Below are 13,268 nucleotides of genomic sequence, written 5' to 3'. Positions count from 1 at the left end.
TTGTCCTGGGGTGCTGCGTACCCTCAGGCCTCCCTTGTCTCCCAGCAGGACCTGGGCCCTCCCTCTGTTCTCCCGCAGCCATGCTAACGATGCCAAGCCCCTTGCCTTGGTCAGCCCAGGATGCAGACATCAGGATCCGCTTGCCTGCCATGCCCGGAACTTCCCAGGGTTGACTGCAGGGGCAGTGACTCCCTCTATGGGGCCTCAGCCCTCCCTCAGGGTCCTGACCCTGATGCCTGGCAGAGCCTGACCCCTGCCCTCTCCTAACCAGTCCTGCCATGGTCACACCAAGCTCTGACCCAGAGTCCCCTGGGGCTTAAGCGGTGGGGTGGCGAAGGGGGGTCCAGCCTGAGAAGTCCGCCCCCGGGTGGTCCAGGGCTGGCAGCAGAGGTGGTGCTGGATTATTTGGGACCCTCTATCTGGGGTGGGGGCGTCCTCAGTCCTCCCTCAGCGTCTCACCTCGCCTCCTCACAGAGCCTGGGCTCGCTTCCCTCTACCGATCTTCAGCCACCACTCAGAACCAAGCCCTTGCTACTCTCTGACCCCCAGTGCGCAAGTCAGAGGCCTTACATCCGGGCACCTGGAGCTTCTCTGGGTTGACAGCAAGGGCCGAACCGGATTCTGCCGCGGGAAACTTGGGGGTGGGGGGTGTGGAGTGGGCGGGGGGGCGGTGAGGATGGAGGTGGGGAACCTGAGGCTGTAGGTCACGGTGGTGGCGGCGGGGTTAGGGGTGTGGAGGCCTTCGGCCCTCCCTCAGGGTTCTGACCTTGATTCCAGTCAGAGCCTGGGCCCAGCTTGATAAGCCCGACCCTGCGGGGTGATCCAGGGCTGGCGCAGGGGCGGCGCCGTATTATTTGGGGTCCTGTATCTGGGGTGGGGGGGTCTTGAGTCCTCCTTGAGGGTCTCGCCTTACCTCCTCACAGAGCCTGGGCCCGCTTCCCTCCGCGGATATCAACCCACCCCTCAGAGCGAGGCCCCCGCTACTCTCTGACCCCTAAAGTGCAAGTCACCGGTCTTACATCCAGGCACCTGGGGCTTCCCTGGGTGGACAGCAGGGGCGGAACGAGATTCTGGCCCGGGGGAGTTGGGGGTGGGTTGGAGAGTGGGGCTGAGGATGGGGCTGGGGGACCTGGGCCGTAGGTCATGGTGGGGTGGGGGGGTGCCCAGCCCTCCCTCAGGGTCCCGACCTTGATGCCCGGCAGAGCCTGGGCCCTGCCCTCTCCTAACCAGCCCTGCCCTGGTCACACCAAGCTCTCACTCCAGAGTGCCCAGCAGCTTGAGCGGCGGAGGGAGGGAGTCGGTCCAACCTCACAAGTCAGCCCCAGATCGCCCCCGGGTGGTCCAGGGCTGGGAGCAGGGACGGCACTTGGTTCTTTCGAGTCCTCTATCTGGGGTGGGGACGTCCTCAGTCTTCCCTCAGCACCTCACCTTGCCTCCTCACAGAGCCTGGGCCCGCTTCCCTCCACCGGTATCAAGCCGCCCCTCAGAAGGAGGCGTGTCCCTTCTCTCTGCCCCCTAGAGCGCGCGTCAGTGACGTCACATCCGGCCTCCAAGCCTGGGCCTTCCCTGGGTCGACAGTAGGGGCTGAACCGGGTTCTGGCGGAGTAGGGGTGGGGATGGGGATAGGGGCCCTCAGTCATCCCTTAGGGGGTCCTGACCTTGATGCCTGGGTCTGGATCCCCATCCTCTGCCGATTGGGTCTGCTCCTCTGGGACCAAGTCTCTGACCCCCAGTCACATGAGGTGGCAGTGAAGGGAGGGGTGTGGTCGGGGTGACAACATTGCCAGGGTCTTCCAGGGCTAACAGGAGGGGCTGAGCTGGATTCTGTGGCCCCTCTATGTGGGGAGGGTGAACCTTCAGTCCCCACGCAGGACGGTTCTCCTCCTGGCTCCTGCTCTTTGGTGAAGTGATGGGTGGGAGATGATCTGTTTATATCACCTTTGAGCATTTGCTCAGCTGCACGCGTTGCAGAAAATGGCTGCAGGTCCAAGGCTAGATGCTCCCTGGGGGGCTGCAGCACCTGTGATTGTAGGACCTCTGAGCGAAGATGCACACCTTCCCATGGGGGCTCCTCCCCAGCCAGAGCTAGACTTTGCAAACCTTTTGTCCTAAAAGATGTATTTTTACAGGGAGGAGGCTGAGTAGCAGCAAGAGATTTGGAGAAGCCATGTGTTTTGAAGGTATCCGACATATCAGAGTCCAGATTAGTGATTTTCATATTTTAATCCTCATTCATATGGTAATACATTTTACATTGTATATGTACATTATATATGTTATATGTACATTTTGTTTATATACATACCTGTTTTAGACATCATATACATTTATGCTTATATGTATATATACATGCATATATATCTTTATATCATATATGTATAATTATTTGTACTTATATGCATATATCTTTAGATACATATTCATTTGTATTTGTAGACTTTATACTATATATATGCACACATATTTTATTAATAGCTACTCATAGTATGTGGGTTTCACACATACTTACTATTCTATTCCTAGTTCATTCTTTATATTCCATTAAAATAATAAGTTTTTGGAGGGCGGGTCTTCTCCTACTAAGTTTGTTTCAGGTGGTTGTTAGCAGAACTCTGGAGCCATAGTGTCTCAATCAACTCAAATTTCCTGGTGTCCTGATATTACCCCAGGGCTACTGGCACCAGATTTTGTGGTGTTGCCTCAGGTTGTGCGATGATGTGGGGTGGAATGTTAAACACTTTCTCCTACCTATCCTGTAATCTGCCATCTATGCAGGGTACAGACCTCCTCGATTTCCCTGCTGCTCCCTGGACCCCAACACAGTACTAGTTGAGCACAGTCTTCAGTCATCCCCAGGGCTTTCTCTGTTTTGATGTTGATGTGTACACACACACACATGCACATATATATATATATATACACACATATATATACACATATATACATACATATATATATATATATATTTGTCTTTTCCCTTCTATATTTTTCTGGGGTTGATTTGGGGAGCAGAGCACAGCAACCTGAGCTTGGTTGTCACTTTGGCAATGACAGTTAAGGCACTCACTCTGTATTTAAGTGGCATTTACATCTTTGCCATATTCTGTTCCCCATCAAGGAATATGGTATACAGATCCATTTACTTGAGATTATTCCCTGAGTCTATCAGCAACTTCGCACAGTTGCTTCCATAAAGGTCTTGTTAGGCTCTTCTTATTCACATTGTGGATTTTAATGCTGTTGTGAATGGTATATTTTCTATTTTCTATTTTACGCACTAAGTTGCTTTTGTGTGGCAAGGCTCTTGATTTCGCTGTAATGATCTTCTATATGATGTTTTCTGAAGTCTTTTACTCGTTTGAGTAATCAATGTGTCTATTCCTTTGAATTTTCTATGCAGACAATCATATAGTTAACACATACTATCTATTTCTTTGCAGTCTTCGTATCTCATTTTCATTTTGTCATCCATAGCTCTGGCTCTTTTTCATTTTGATGTTCACTGCAGATGTGGGTGGTAATGGTGACGGCATATGTCAATGACTGGTCACTGCCCTGAATGGCTCCCTTCTGACATTTCACATTTACATATGCTTGCTGCTGATTTTAGGAAATGGAAGTTCCTTTTAATGTTAGTTTGCTAAACGTTGTTAATTTGTACTTACATAGAATTTCTTTCAGAGCCTTTTCCTGTACCCATTGTCATGGCAGTTTTTTTTCTTCTAGTCTATCTTGTATGCAGGGAATTAGAATTGATTTTTTTGCTAACATTTAATCGTATTCTTATTCCACACGTACAGGTGGCTTCTTTGGTTAATCCACTGTTGTGTTGGATATGTGATTATCTGTTTATGACATGTGCTGCGATATGAGTGAACACTTGCCTCACAAATTCTTTTCGTGAGTGCTTGGGTGCCTTCATCTGTTTTTGAATCCAGGAGAGCGAGCCTGGGAGAACGAGTTGAACAATTGCCCATGTTTTGGATGCATTGGAAGAGTTGAGATAAGATGGTGATTCATTTTCCCTTGCCACTTGGCTGAACTGGCCTCCAAAATTTCCTGTCCTGGAATATTTGAGGGTAGACTGAACTTTGAATACACTTTCAGTTTGTGGATGTCCCACTGGTTTTATCCATTCACCTCTTCAAGGACATCTTGGTTGGCGACTATGAATAAACTACTACATACATTCGTGTACACGATTTTCCATGTGAGAACCCAAGTTTCCAATTCACTTAGGTAAAACCTAGGAGTATGACTGATGGGTCTAATGGTAAGTCTGTTTTACTACCTAAGAAAGGGCCAAAAGGCCTTCTAGAGTGAATGTAACATTTTTCTTGTCTACCAGCTATGAATGAGAATTCCACATCCTCTCCAGAATTTGGAATTCTCAGGTATTTGAATTCTATCCATTGTAAAAGGTGGGTAGAGGAATCTTAGTGCTGTTGACATTTGCATTATTAGTGAATAATTATGGTGATCATCTTTTCATATGTGTATCTTCATTGGTGAATGTATATGTATTTCTGTGTATCTTCATTGGTGAATGTCTTCAAATGATTTCCATCTTTAATTGGATTCTTTGCTTCCAAATGGTTGAATGTTAAAAGTTTGGTATTTATTTAGCATATGAGTTATCAGACATCAGATTACTAATATTTTCTCTCCATCTATATATTTTGTCCCTTTCTTCTAACAGTATCTTTTTTTTCTTTTTCTTTTTTTTTTTTTTTTTTTTGAGACAGAGTCTCACTCTGTCGCCCAGGCTGGAGTGCAGTGGCGTGGTCTTGACTCACTGCAACCTCTGCCCCCCGAGTTCAAGCGATTCTCCTGCCTCAGCCTCGCGAGTAGCTGGGATTACAGGTGCCTGCCAATGTGCCCGGCTAATTTTTGTATTTTTAGTAGAGACAGGGTTTCACCATCTTGGCCAGGCTGGTCTTGAACTTCCGACCTCGTGATCCACCTGCCTCAGTCTCCCAAAGTGCTGGGATGACAGGCGTGAGCCACTGCGTCAAGTTGAGATTTACAGGGAAACCAGGATTGGAGCGGTGTAAGTTTGTAGGGAAGAGTTTTTGTTTTGTTTTGTTTTTTGAGACGGAGTCTCACTCTATTGCCCAGGCTGGAGTGCAGTGGCGTGATCTCAGCTCACTGCAAACTCCGCCTCCCGAGTTTACACCATTCTCCTGCCTCAGCCTCCCGAGTAGCCCCAGCTGCCCAGGTGCCTGCCACAACGCCTGGCTTTTTTTTTTTTTTTTTTTTTTTTTTTTGTATTTTTAGTAGAGACGGGGTTTCACCGTGTTAGCCAGGATGGTCTCGATCTCCTGACCTCACGATCCACCCACCTCGGCCTCCCAAAATGCTGGGATTACAGGCACGAGCCACCGCGCCCGGCCAGGAAAGAGGTTTTTAAGTGGCAGCATCTTTGCATGATTCAAACTCTGGAGGCAGATGTATCCAGTCCAAGAAATACATATGAAAATTGTACTTCTTGGAAGCTAAGGCGCTCACAAATGATGAAATGTGATTCACACCAATTTGTAAATGAGCACCCATTTGTAAGTGAGCAGGTCGAGACGGGGAGATCCACCTGCAGACCATGGCTGGACTGTGAATTAATCCATTCCCATGTCTGCATTCTCTTATGGCCTCTTCCCATTTCTCCCAGGACTCTGCCACCTACTGTCAAATTAAAAATCACAGACAGGGATATGTGTGGGTGTTGGGGCTGTCTGCACGCCCTGATTTCAGAGCTGTTTTGATGTCTGTGCCCAGTTGTGTCTACGGTAAGAACTTGAACCTATTCGTTGATGATAGCATGTGTTCTAAGTTGAACACTCCAAGTCACCATAAAAGGCTGCTTCCTTAGTTAAAACATGATATCTTTTAAATTAATTTTTGACTCAAAAAGAAAGAAAGAGAAGGAAGAAATGGAGGGAGCGAAAGAGACAGAGAGAGAGAGACGGGAAGGAAGGAAGGAAGGAAGGAAGGAAGGAAGGAAGGAAGGAAGGAAGGAAGGAAGGAAGGAAGGAAGGAAGGAAGGAAAAAAAACAAGAAAGAAAAAGTGGGGGCGTAGTGGGGGAATCAAGGAAGGAAGTAACAAACCCCACTGGCTCCAGTACAGACATAAAAGCCAAACGTAAATCCTGTTCACCAGACACTAATGAGCACCCTCTAAACTGTAAACCCGTAGGACTCCTTGGTAGTATCTGTGACCTCCACAACTAACAAGGGCACTTTTTAACCCAATGACAAAGCCAGACGTGATCTCATCTGTATGTAAAGTGAAGATCCTGTTATATAAAGGCACCGCCATGACAAGGTGTGGCCAGCAACACGGTGACATTGTGAACCCTAGGCCGTCAATGCTAGCAGCACAATTGGCACTCAGCGAGCAGCTCCAGGTAATTTTTTTTTTTTTTTTTTGAGAGGGAATCTCGCTCTGTCACCCAGGCTGGAGTGCAGTGGCGCGATCTCCTCTCGCTACAAGCTCCGCCTCCTGGGTTCATTCCATTCTCCTGCCTCAGCCTCCTGAGTAGCTGGGACTACCTGCACCCACCACCATGCCCGGCTAATTTTTTATATTTTTAGTAGAGACAGGGTTTCACCGTGCTAGCCAGGATGGTCTCGATCTCCTGACCTGTGATCTGCCTGCCTCGGCCTCCCAAAGTGCTGGGATTACAGGCTTGAGCCACCGCGCCCGGCCAGCTCCAGGTAATTTTTAATGAGCAGAGGCAGGATGTCTGAGGGGCTTCCTAAAACCCAGCACCTGCTCGAGTATCTCCTGGGCATTTTTCCAGGGAGGCGTGCTAGGCTGAAGTCTTTATCATGCAAGCCAAAGATGTCGGAGGGGGGTACTCGACTGCAAAGAAAGAAAAAGGACGGAGACCATGAAGACTCTTTTGTGCAGTGAGAGAATTACTCATTTTGTGACACATTTATTGACCAGCACATATTCTGCCCAAATGCTCGCCTCTATGTGCACTGGTCTGCGTAGTCTGGGTATGCCTGGGGGCCATCGCTAGCTGGCATGTACTGTGATGTGCGGTGGCTGTGGGGGCAATGGTGGTGCAGAGCTAGGGCATGGGGGAACATGGCCACGGAGGCAACAGGCTGCGCAGCCCCAGCAGCCACTAGGGTCACCGGCACCCAGAGATGGCAAAAGGGCAGCATGCCAGGCGCAGGAAGTCTTGTGGTCTCCATGGCAAGGGTACTGGGGGACGCTGTGGGAAGGGCCACCACAGGCCCGTAAGAATTCATCTGGGTGGGAGATCTGGGGACAGAGAAGAAGGGCTGCGCTGCAGGCCCAGGGACAGCGGCCACCGGGGTGACGTGAGCCTGGCTGCCCTCTGACCACTCGCCGGCCGGCTGGGTCACTGGAGTGTTGTCACTTGCCATGGCGGGATCGGGCACCATCACAGGAATTGCTGGTAGAGCAGAGACACTTCTGATTTGGGTGTTGGGACCCACCGGTTCCTGGTGTTGCGGTGTGACCTGATCATTCTCATTCGGAGATGTGTGATCTTGTTGCTCAGTGTCTGCTGGTGCCAGACAGGATCCAGCAGCTTCTGGCTTGTCCTCCTCCTGATGTCCTGGTGCAGACTTGACGCCTACTCTTCTCTTCATCCTCACGAGGAGGTGAGGGGAGTCTCTTTGAAAGTAGGGATGGCAGTAGAACTCTAACTATGAGTCAAAGTTTTAATAAAGAAAAGGAAACTGCAAGTCACAAGGATGAACTGCAACTCCCAACCGTCTACGCCCCTGTGCAAGAGAACTCTACTGGCCCAGGAGGACTTTCTGGAAAAGGTCCCAGTCCCCAAAGGAAGCTGGGGACTCGTGTTCACATCATCAAGGTTTACCAATTTGTGGCGGGCCTTTCCGTCTCGTAAAAAGCCTCAAAATGGCAGATTAGGGTGGCCACGGCCGGCGGAAGGGGTCTTTGAAGTTGCAGACCAGGAGGGAAGATGATTCTGGGCCTCCCCCACAGTGTCAGCTGGTAACAGAATGCACCCCAGCTGGGCTGGAGGTCCTGGGCACTGGCTCTTCCACACCAGGGGCCCTACCTACCAAGGGCAGCAGGAGCGTCTGCACCTCCCGTGCCAGGGGCCCGTCAGTGCTTCAACTTGAGCACTTCTCCGACACCAGCTAGGGTGATAGTGGTACAAATACCAGACTCCCCTGGCCTGCTCACCTCACGGGGTAAAGCGCTATGGAGTCAGGGGGACACAGCAACCACCAGAGGACATGGCTGGTCCCGGGTAGGAGGACATGCAGATACGGCTACTTAGCACCTGTGATATTTTACACACTCCAGAGGGGCCGGCACCATCCTCAGCCCTCTCCCCACATTCACTCTTAGTTCATGTCACCTCCACCCAGAGGGGGACACAGGCCCACAGTGATGGCCCCACACCCTGCCTGAGGTCGCCCACTTCCCAGGAGGCAGTCCTGGGACTTCCACCCGACCAGGACCCAGAGCCCACAGACTTAACCCCTCCAGAGGCTTGTCGTTCATTACCTTATTCAAGATGGAGACCGGCCTTTGTGCGGGGAAAACGTGGGTGAGGGTCCTGAAAGAGCGTTGACGCCGTTTTCGGAAGCCATAGAAGTTTAGCTGGCGGAAGAAGCTCTTTATTGAATCCGTGGCAAACACTTTGTGTGCGACGTCCCTTTCGAGAATCTCCTTTTCGAAGAGTTTTTGATTGATCACTATACAAGCCCCTCCTTCATCCCACCAGATGGACGAAAACTGATTGCTGCTGACCAGTCTCCACAGTTTCTGCGGAAAAGGGAGGGAGAGGAGATTGTCTTCTCCCTGGGGCGGGATGTCACCATCAGGGCGCGGCCTTCTAAACGAAGCCTCCTCGGCCAGAGCTTGGAAAGCGAGTTCTTCTGTCAGCAGCCTGAAGTTAGGGCTCCCAGTGGACACCGGGTCATCCCAGGCAGGGGAAGGATCTGCTGGGTGAAGGTAGGTCTCTGAGTGCAACTGGGGAGGAAAAGGCACCCTGTCCAAGCCATGACCCTGTCCTCTCGAATTTCTTTCTTCACAGAGAGCCACACTCAGTGATGGCTTGCTAGTGCAGTGTGGCCAGCAGCGCCCCTTGGCAGTCATGTAACCAGCCCCACGACATCACAAACGGGCTCTGACTGCTGGGGGGGGTGACATCTTCACAAACCCAGCAAGTTATGTAATAAAGAGCCAAGGCAGACAAGTAGCTGCCCATCTGCATGTGCACATTCTGGTCCTCACAGTCATTTCAATGGGAAAGACGACACTAGTACACAGGAGTGTCGAGGGGCCCTGCCGCACCTTAGGTGCTGACCTGGAGCGGTCCCCTTGTCCTAGAGTTCCTGAGCCAGGCAGAACCACAGCAAAGCCCTGGCTCAGGAAAGTCAGAGCTCACCGTCTGAGTCATGGGCCCACAAACACCAGCACGACTGATACTTTGAAGCACAGAATAAAGGGTAGGATGGTGCCCACGGGTCAGGCTGTAGCCACGCCACCCTTTCCACCCTGTCCTAGCCAGTGGCAGCAATGTGCTCCATACAGATCCACCTAACACACCCCCACTGTCGGTCCCCAGCACGCAGATGTTGAAGGCCACTTACGCAAATGGCTTAGCTGACTGCCCCACCAGCGTCACCATGCAGTCCAGTGGCGAGTCGGAGGCTGCCTTCTTCCCGCCTCTCCTTGGTCCTATGTCCCCCCACCAAGCAGAGACACTCTTCTACACCCCGGGTCTCTGCGGTCACATCGTGGTGGGGCATGCAGCTGTTGGCCTTCGAGCATGTCTTGTTTTCCTTGGCCAGTGTCTCCAGAGAAACGCACGTGGGTTTGTGCCCAGAGGTCCATCTCTGCAACAGTTGTTCCTTTGGGATGTGATGCTAGGAGGTCACGGGAGAGGCGTCCCTCCAAAGCAGTGTGTCACACTGTCCCCACACACAGGGCCACCTCTCTACAGACTCCCCCGACTCAATTCTGGGCACAGAGCTCAGGGACCTTCCAGAGACTGCCACAAACCGGTGATGCCTCCACGCTTGAGACATCCTGACCCCAGGGCCCAAGACGCACTGGCTCAGGGGGTGACAGTGAGGGGTCTGCAAACAGACTGCTGACGCTGGTGTCTCGACCCGGCCGCTGCCAAGCTGTGTGACTTGGGCACGTCACTTAACCTCTCTCGGCCTGTCTCCTCCTGGGGATAAGAGTAGTAGCACCTGCTTCCCAGGGCTGTGAGGATCCAGTGGGACGTATAGGAACTAGCAAGGCTCCTGGCAGTTGGGTCATAGCTACTGTTGTCACTTCACAAGGCATTTTCTTGAACAGCAAGTTGGAAATCTCATGAGCCTAAGGCAGAATCCTCCTGTGGCCTCTGGTTACAACCCACAGGACTGAAAATCCTTCCAGCCACAGGAACTGGTGGATCTCCTCGTCAATTGCCGCAAGTCATGAGCTGAACCCCACTTGAGTTTCAGTTCAGGCAGAACTCTAGAGACAGCTAGGGCTAGCTAGATAGCAATTGCAGAGCCTTTTGTTGCAGTGTGAGCAGTCCTCAGCTGTTGACATGACTGGGGAGCAAACGAGGACCAGCAGTCTTAGCACCCGAGGAACACTCCAGAAAGCCTCCTAAGCAGTAACAAATGAGGCAAGGTGTAGCCCAGCCAACAGTGGCATCTGTGCAGTGTCCCCTCCTTCTTCCCGCTACCCCATATATCCCTGGGAGCTGTGCACTCAAGGACTCATTCTAAAGGCTATGTCCCTGCAGCCGCCAGCCTCACTCGGCTGCCTGTGCCAGCTAGAGATTTCTTTCCTCTGAGGCTGGCTGAGAGGACCACTCCAGTTTCCTGGGCCATCCAGCAAATAAGATACACATCATGCACATGTAAAACGAGGAACCAGTTTATTGAACAGCTTGAGAGAGCAAAAATAGTGGCTTTAGCTACATTGTTTTACACACTGAGCAGGAAAGGCTAAACCATCCTGCTCCCCCGTACCCCAAAAAGAACAGGCTTGCTGGAGGCCAGTGCCGGGGTGGAGTCGTGTTCGCAGCAGAGTTGAATTAACCCCATGTAGGCCGGCGAGCAGTTGGTCACGTTAAAACGCCACACTCTTCTCCTGGCTGAGAAGATCAATGCTCATTTTTGACCCTTTTTTCAGCGTAGGACCTATTTGTTTTCAGGAAGGAGGATGTTAAACTTGTAGCCTCCGGCACACGGCGGAACCTGCAGTTCTTGGAGAAATGGCACGTACACGTGAAAACATCGTGCCTACCCCAAAGCCTTCTTGTTGCTGGCAGGAGGGAAGCCTGAGACTTTCCCAAGCATAATCGTGACCCGCGTGGCCATTTCTGCTCTCAGCAACATTCTCCAGTGTTCCGGCTTCAATCAGCGCTTGTCAGGTTTTAGGCTAGCCACTATTCTGAGAACGTCAGAAAAGCATGGACCATCTCTTGCTTGGCTTTGCTGTTCTGGCAGTAGCAGCTACTACGTACCTGCATGAGTTCCAGGGCAGAAGTGGCAATGTCCCAGGAAGGCATGGCACCCCACTGGGGCGGGGTGGGTGTGCCACGGGCATCCACTTCTGCAGCAGAAGGCATGTGCCTACAGCACAAGCTTGTAAAAAAATACTTGAACAGAATATGCTGTACAGAACTAGGGGTTAACACCGCATATGAAGATGCTAAAACATTTGTATAAATACTCTGTATACAGGCATGGAGTCACTCCCGCAGAAAGGGCTCATCGGTGAGGCTATGAAAAACTGCTGTCAGCATGCCCAAAGAGAAACTACTTCCACGGTAGGAACAGAAAAAAGGACTGTGCTGTGTCTAAACACGTGGTGCATCAGAGACATAGTTACAGTTCCTACTGACTGCGCCAGCCACGACCTGGGAGTGCTAAGGACCTGGGAGTGCTGAGCGAGCTGCAGGAGGTCAGCCCTGTGGAGAAATACATTTCTAAACAACACTTTTGATTGGGATTTCAGCACCGTGTAGACAGATGTTCCTTCTGGGGGCCTGGTAAGCAGCCATTCCCCGGTGGGTCTGACGAGGAAGAGGGGTACCTGGAGCCCCTCCCAGACAGATGGAAATCCCGCCCCTGTTCTCACACTCTTCCTGGCATCCACATCTGCTGGCACACACCCCTGTCACCTGCCACTTCCGCGTCCCGTCATGGTGAGTGGCTGATAGGTGCTGGATGCAAACAAGGCATGAGATGGACGTACCTGGAGACCCAGCTCCAGTACTGGTTCTGGTTTGCGGGGTGAACGAGGGGGCAGAGGAAGGTGGAGAGAGCGCGTCCCAGTCCACTTTAGCTCTGTCCCCGGAAGTGGCATCTAATCTGGCATTTCGATATTTAATTTGGGAGGTGGGAGCACATACTTCCCAGGGCTCTGGGTAATGACCACCCTGGCCTTCTTTCGAAACATGGGTGCGATTTTAGGAGCCTCCGGAACTGGGGTCTCTTCGGTTTCTTCATTATCTTCGTGATGGAGATCATAGGAAATGTTTCCATATTCTCGTAGAAATGGGAAGATTTCAAGCAGAAACTGACAGAAATCTTTGCGGATACCAAACCACCCTGAAAAATAAGAATTTTTTTGTTTCACACGCGAGGCTCAACTGACCTTCCTGTTAACTTTCTTTCCATAACGAGAAGTTTCACTCCTACGATGTCATAACATACTTTATCCAGACTCCTCAGTCACAAAGCCTGAACAGGGCTTGAGTACCCAGAATGGGGGAGAAGTACAAATGCTAGCTCTGTGGTTCTCTGAGTGAGGCTCCCGGACTGGCAGGGACAGCGTCCCCGGGGTCTATTTATGGATGCCATTCTCGGGCCCCACCCCAGACTTCCAGAAACTGAGTCGGGCTAGGGTGGACTCCAGCAGTCCCCTTTTCCCGGCCCTTTTGGGATTCTGCTGGGTGCCCAAGTTTGAGAACTACTGCTCCAGTGAGTCTCAAAATATCTGTGGTGCGTAGACTATGGTGTCTTCCGCTAATCTTCTCTAGCCACGATAAACTCATGGATGACAGTGCCGCGAAAAACAAGATTTCCATCACCCTCTGGAATCTGCGAGGGCAGTAGTCACGCGTGGGTCCTGGCCAGGAGGGGGCCTGAACTCATGGAGCCCCCTTAAAGCCACTTTCCCAGTCCCACTATTCCTCTCTGTATGCTACTGGAGTGTCAGCTCGGTGCAGGCCCTCCCTGCTCCCGGCGGGGCAGAGGCACAAACAGCAAGCATAGCCTGGGCTGCTGGGCTGCAGTGAGGC

The 13,268-nt window shown here is 51.4% G+C and overlaps 2 protein-coding genes across 2 annotated transcripts in view; both read right to left on the bottom strand.

The window, feature by feature from the left end:
- Nucleotides 1-6,897: 6,897 nt before the first annotated feature.
- LOC104659507 (heat shock transcription factor, X-linked) lies at nucleotides 6,898-10,879 on the bottom strand. The gene is made up of 2 exons (XM_010359565.2): nucleotides 8,516-10,879; nucleotides 6,898-7,680 (listed from the first exon to the last, which is right to left on the bottom strand). Exons 1-2 carry the CDS (start codon nucleotides 9,107-9,109, stop codon nucleotides 6,973-6,975), a joined length of 1,302 nt encoding a protein of 433 aa, XP_010357867.1. The 5' UTR covers nucleotides 9,110-10,879; the 3' UTR covers nucleotides 6,898-6,972.
- Nucleotides 10,879-13,268, bottom strand: part of TMEM185A (transmembrane protein 185A) — a 33,321-nt gene continuing 30,931 nt past the window's right edge. The window contains exon 7 of the mRNA XM_030934339.1: nucleotides 10,879-12,576. Within this exon, the coding sequence (XP_030790199.1) occupies nucleotides 12,332-12,576 (245 nt within the window). The 3' untranslated portion in view covers nucleotides 10,879-12,331. The remainder of the gene's footprint in view (nucleotides 12,577-13,268) is intronic.

This window comes from Rhinopithecus roxellana, chromosome 7 (genome assembly GCF_007565055.1).
Source record: "Rhinopithecus roxellana isolate Shanxi Qingling chromosome 7, ASM756505v1, whole genome shotgun sequence".
Classification (NCBI taxonomy): Eukaryota; Metazoa; Chordata; class Mammalia; order Primates; family Cercopithecidae; genus Rhinopithecus; species Rhinopithecus roxellana.
Note: the sequence above shows the minus strand (reverse complement) of the source record. Positions and strands in the feature narration are given on the sequence as shown.

Excerpts from the sequence above, each read along its gene's own strand:
- LOC104659507 (XM_010359565.2), bottom strand. The coding sequence starts at position 9,109 with ATGACTGCCAAGGGGCGCTGCTGGCCACACTGCACTAGCAAGCCATCA. Across the intron at positions 7,681-8,515 it reads CGGTCTCCATCTTGAATAAG|TTAGAGTTCTACTGCCATCC; the intron begins GTAATGAACGAC and ends TTTGACTCATAG.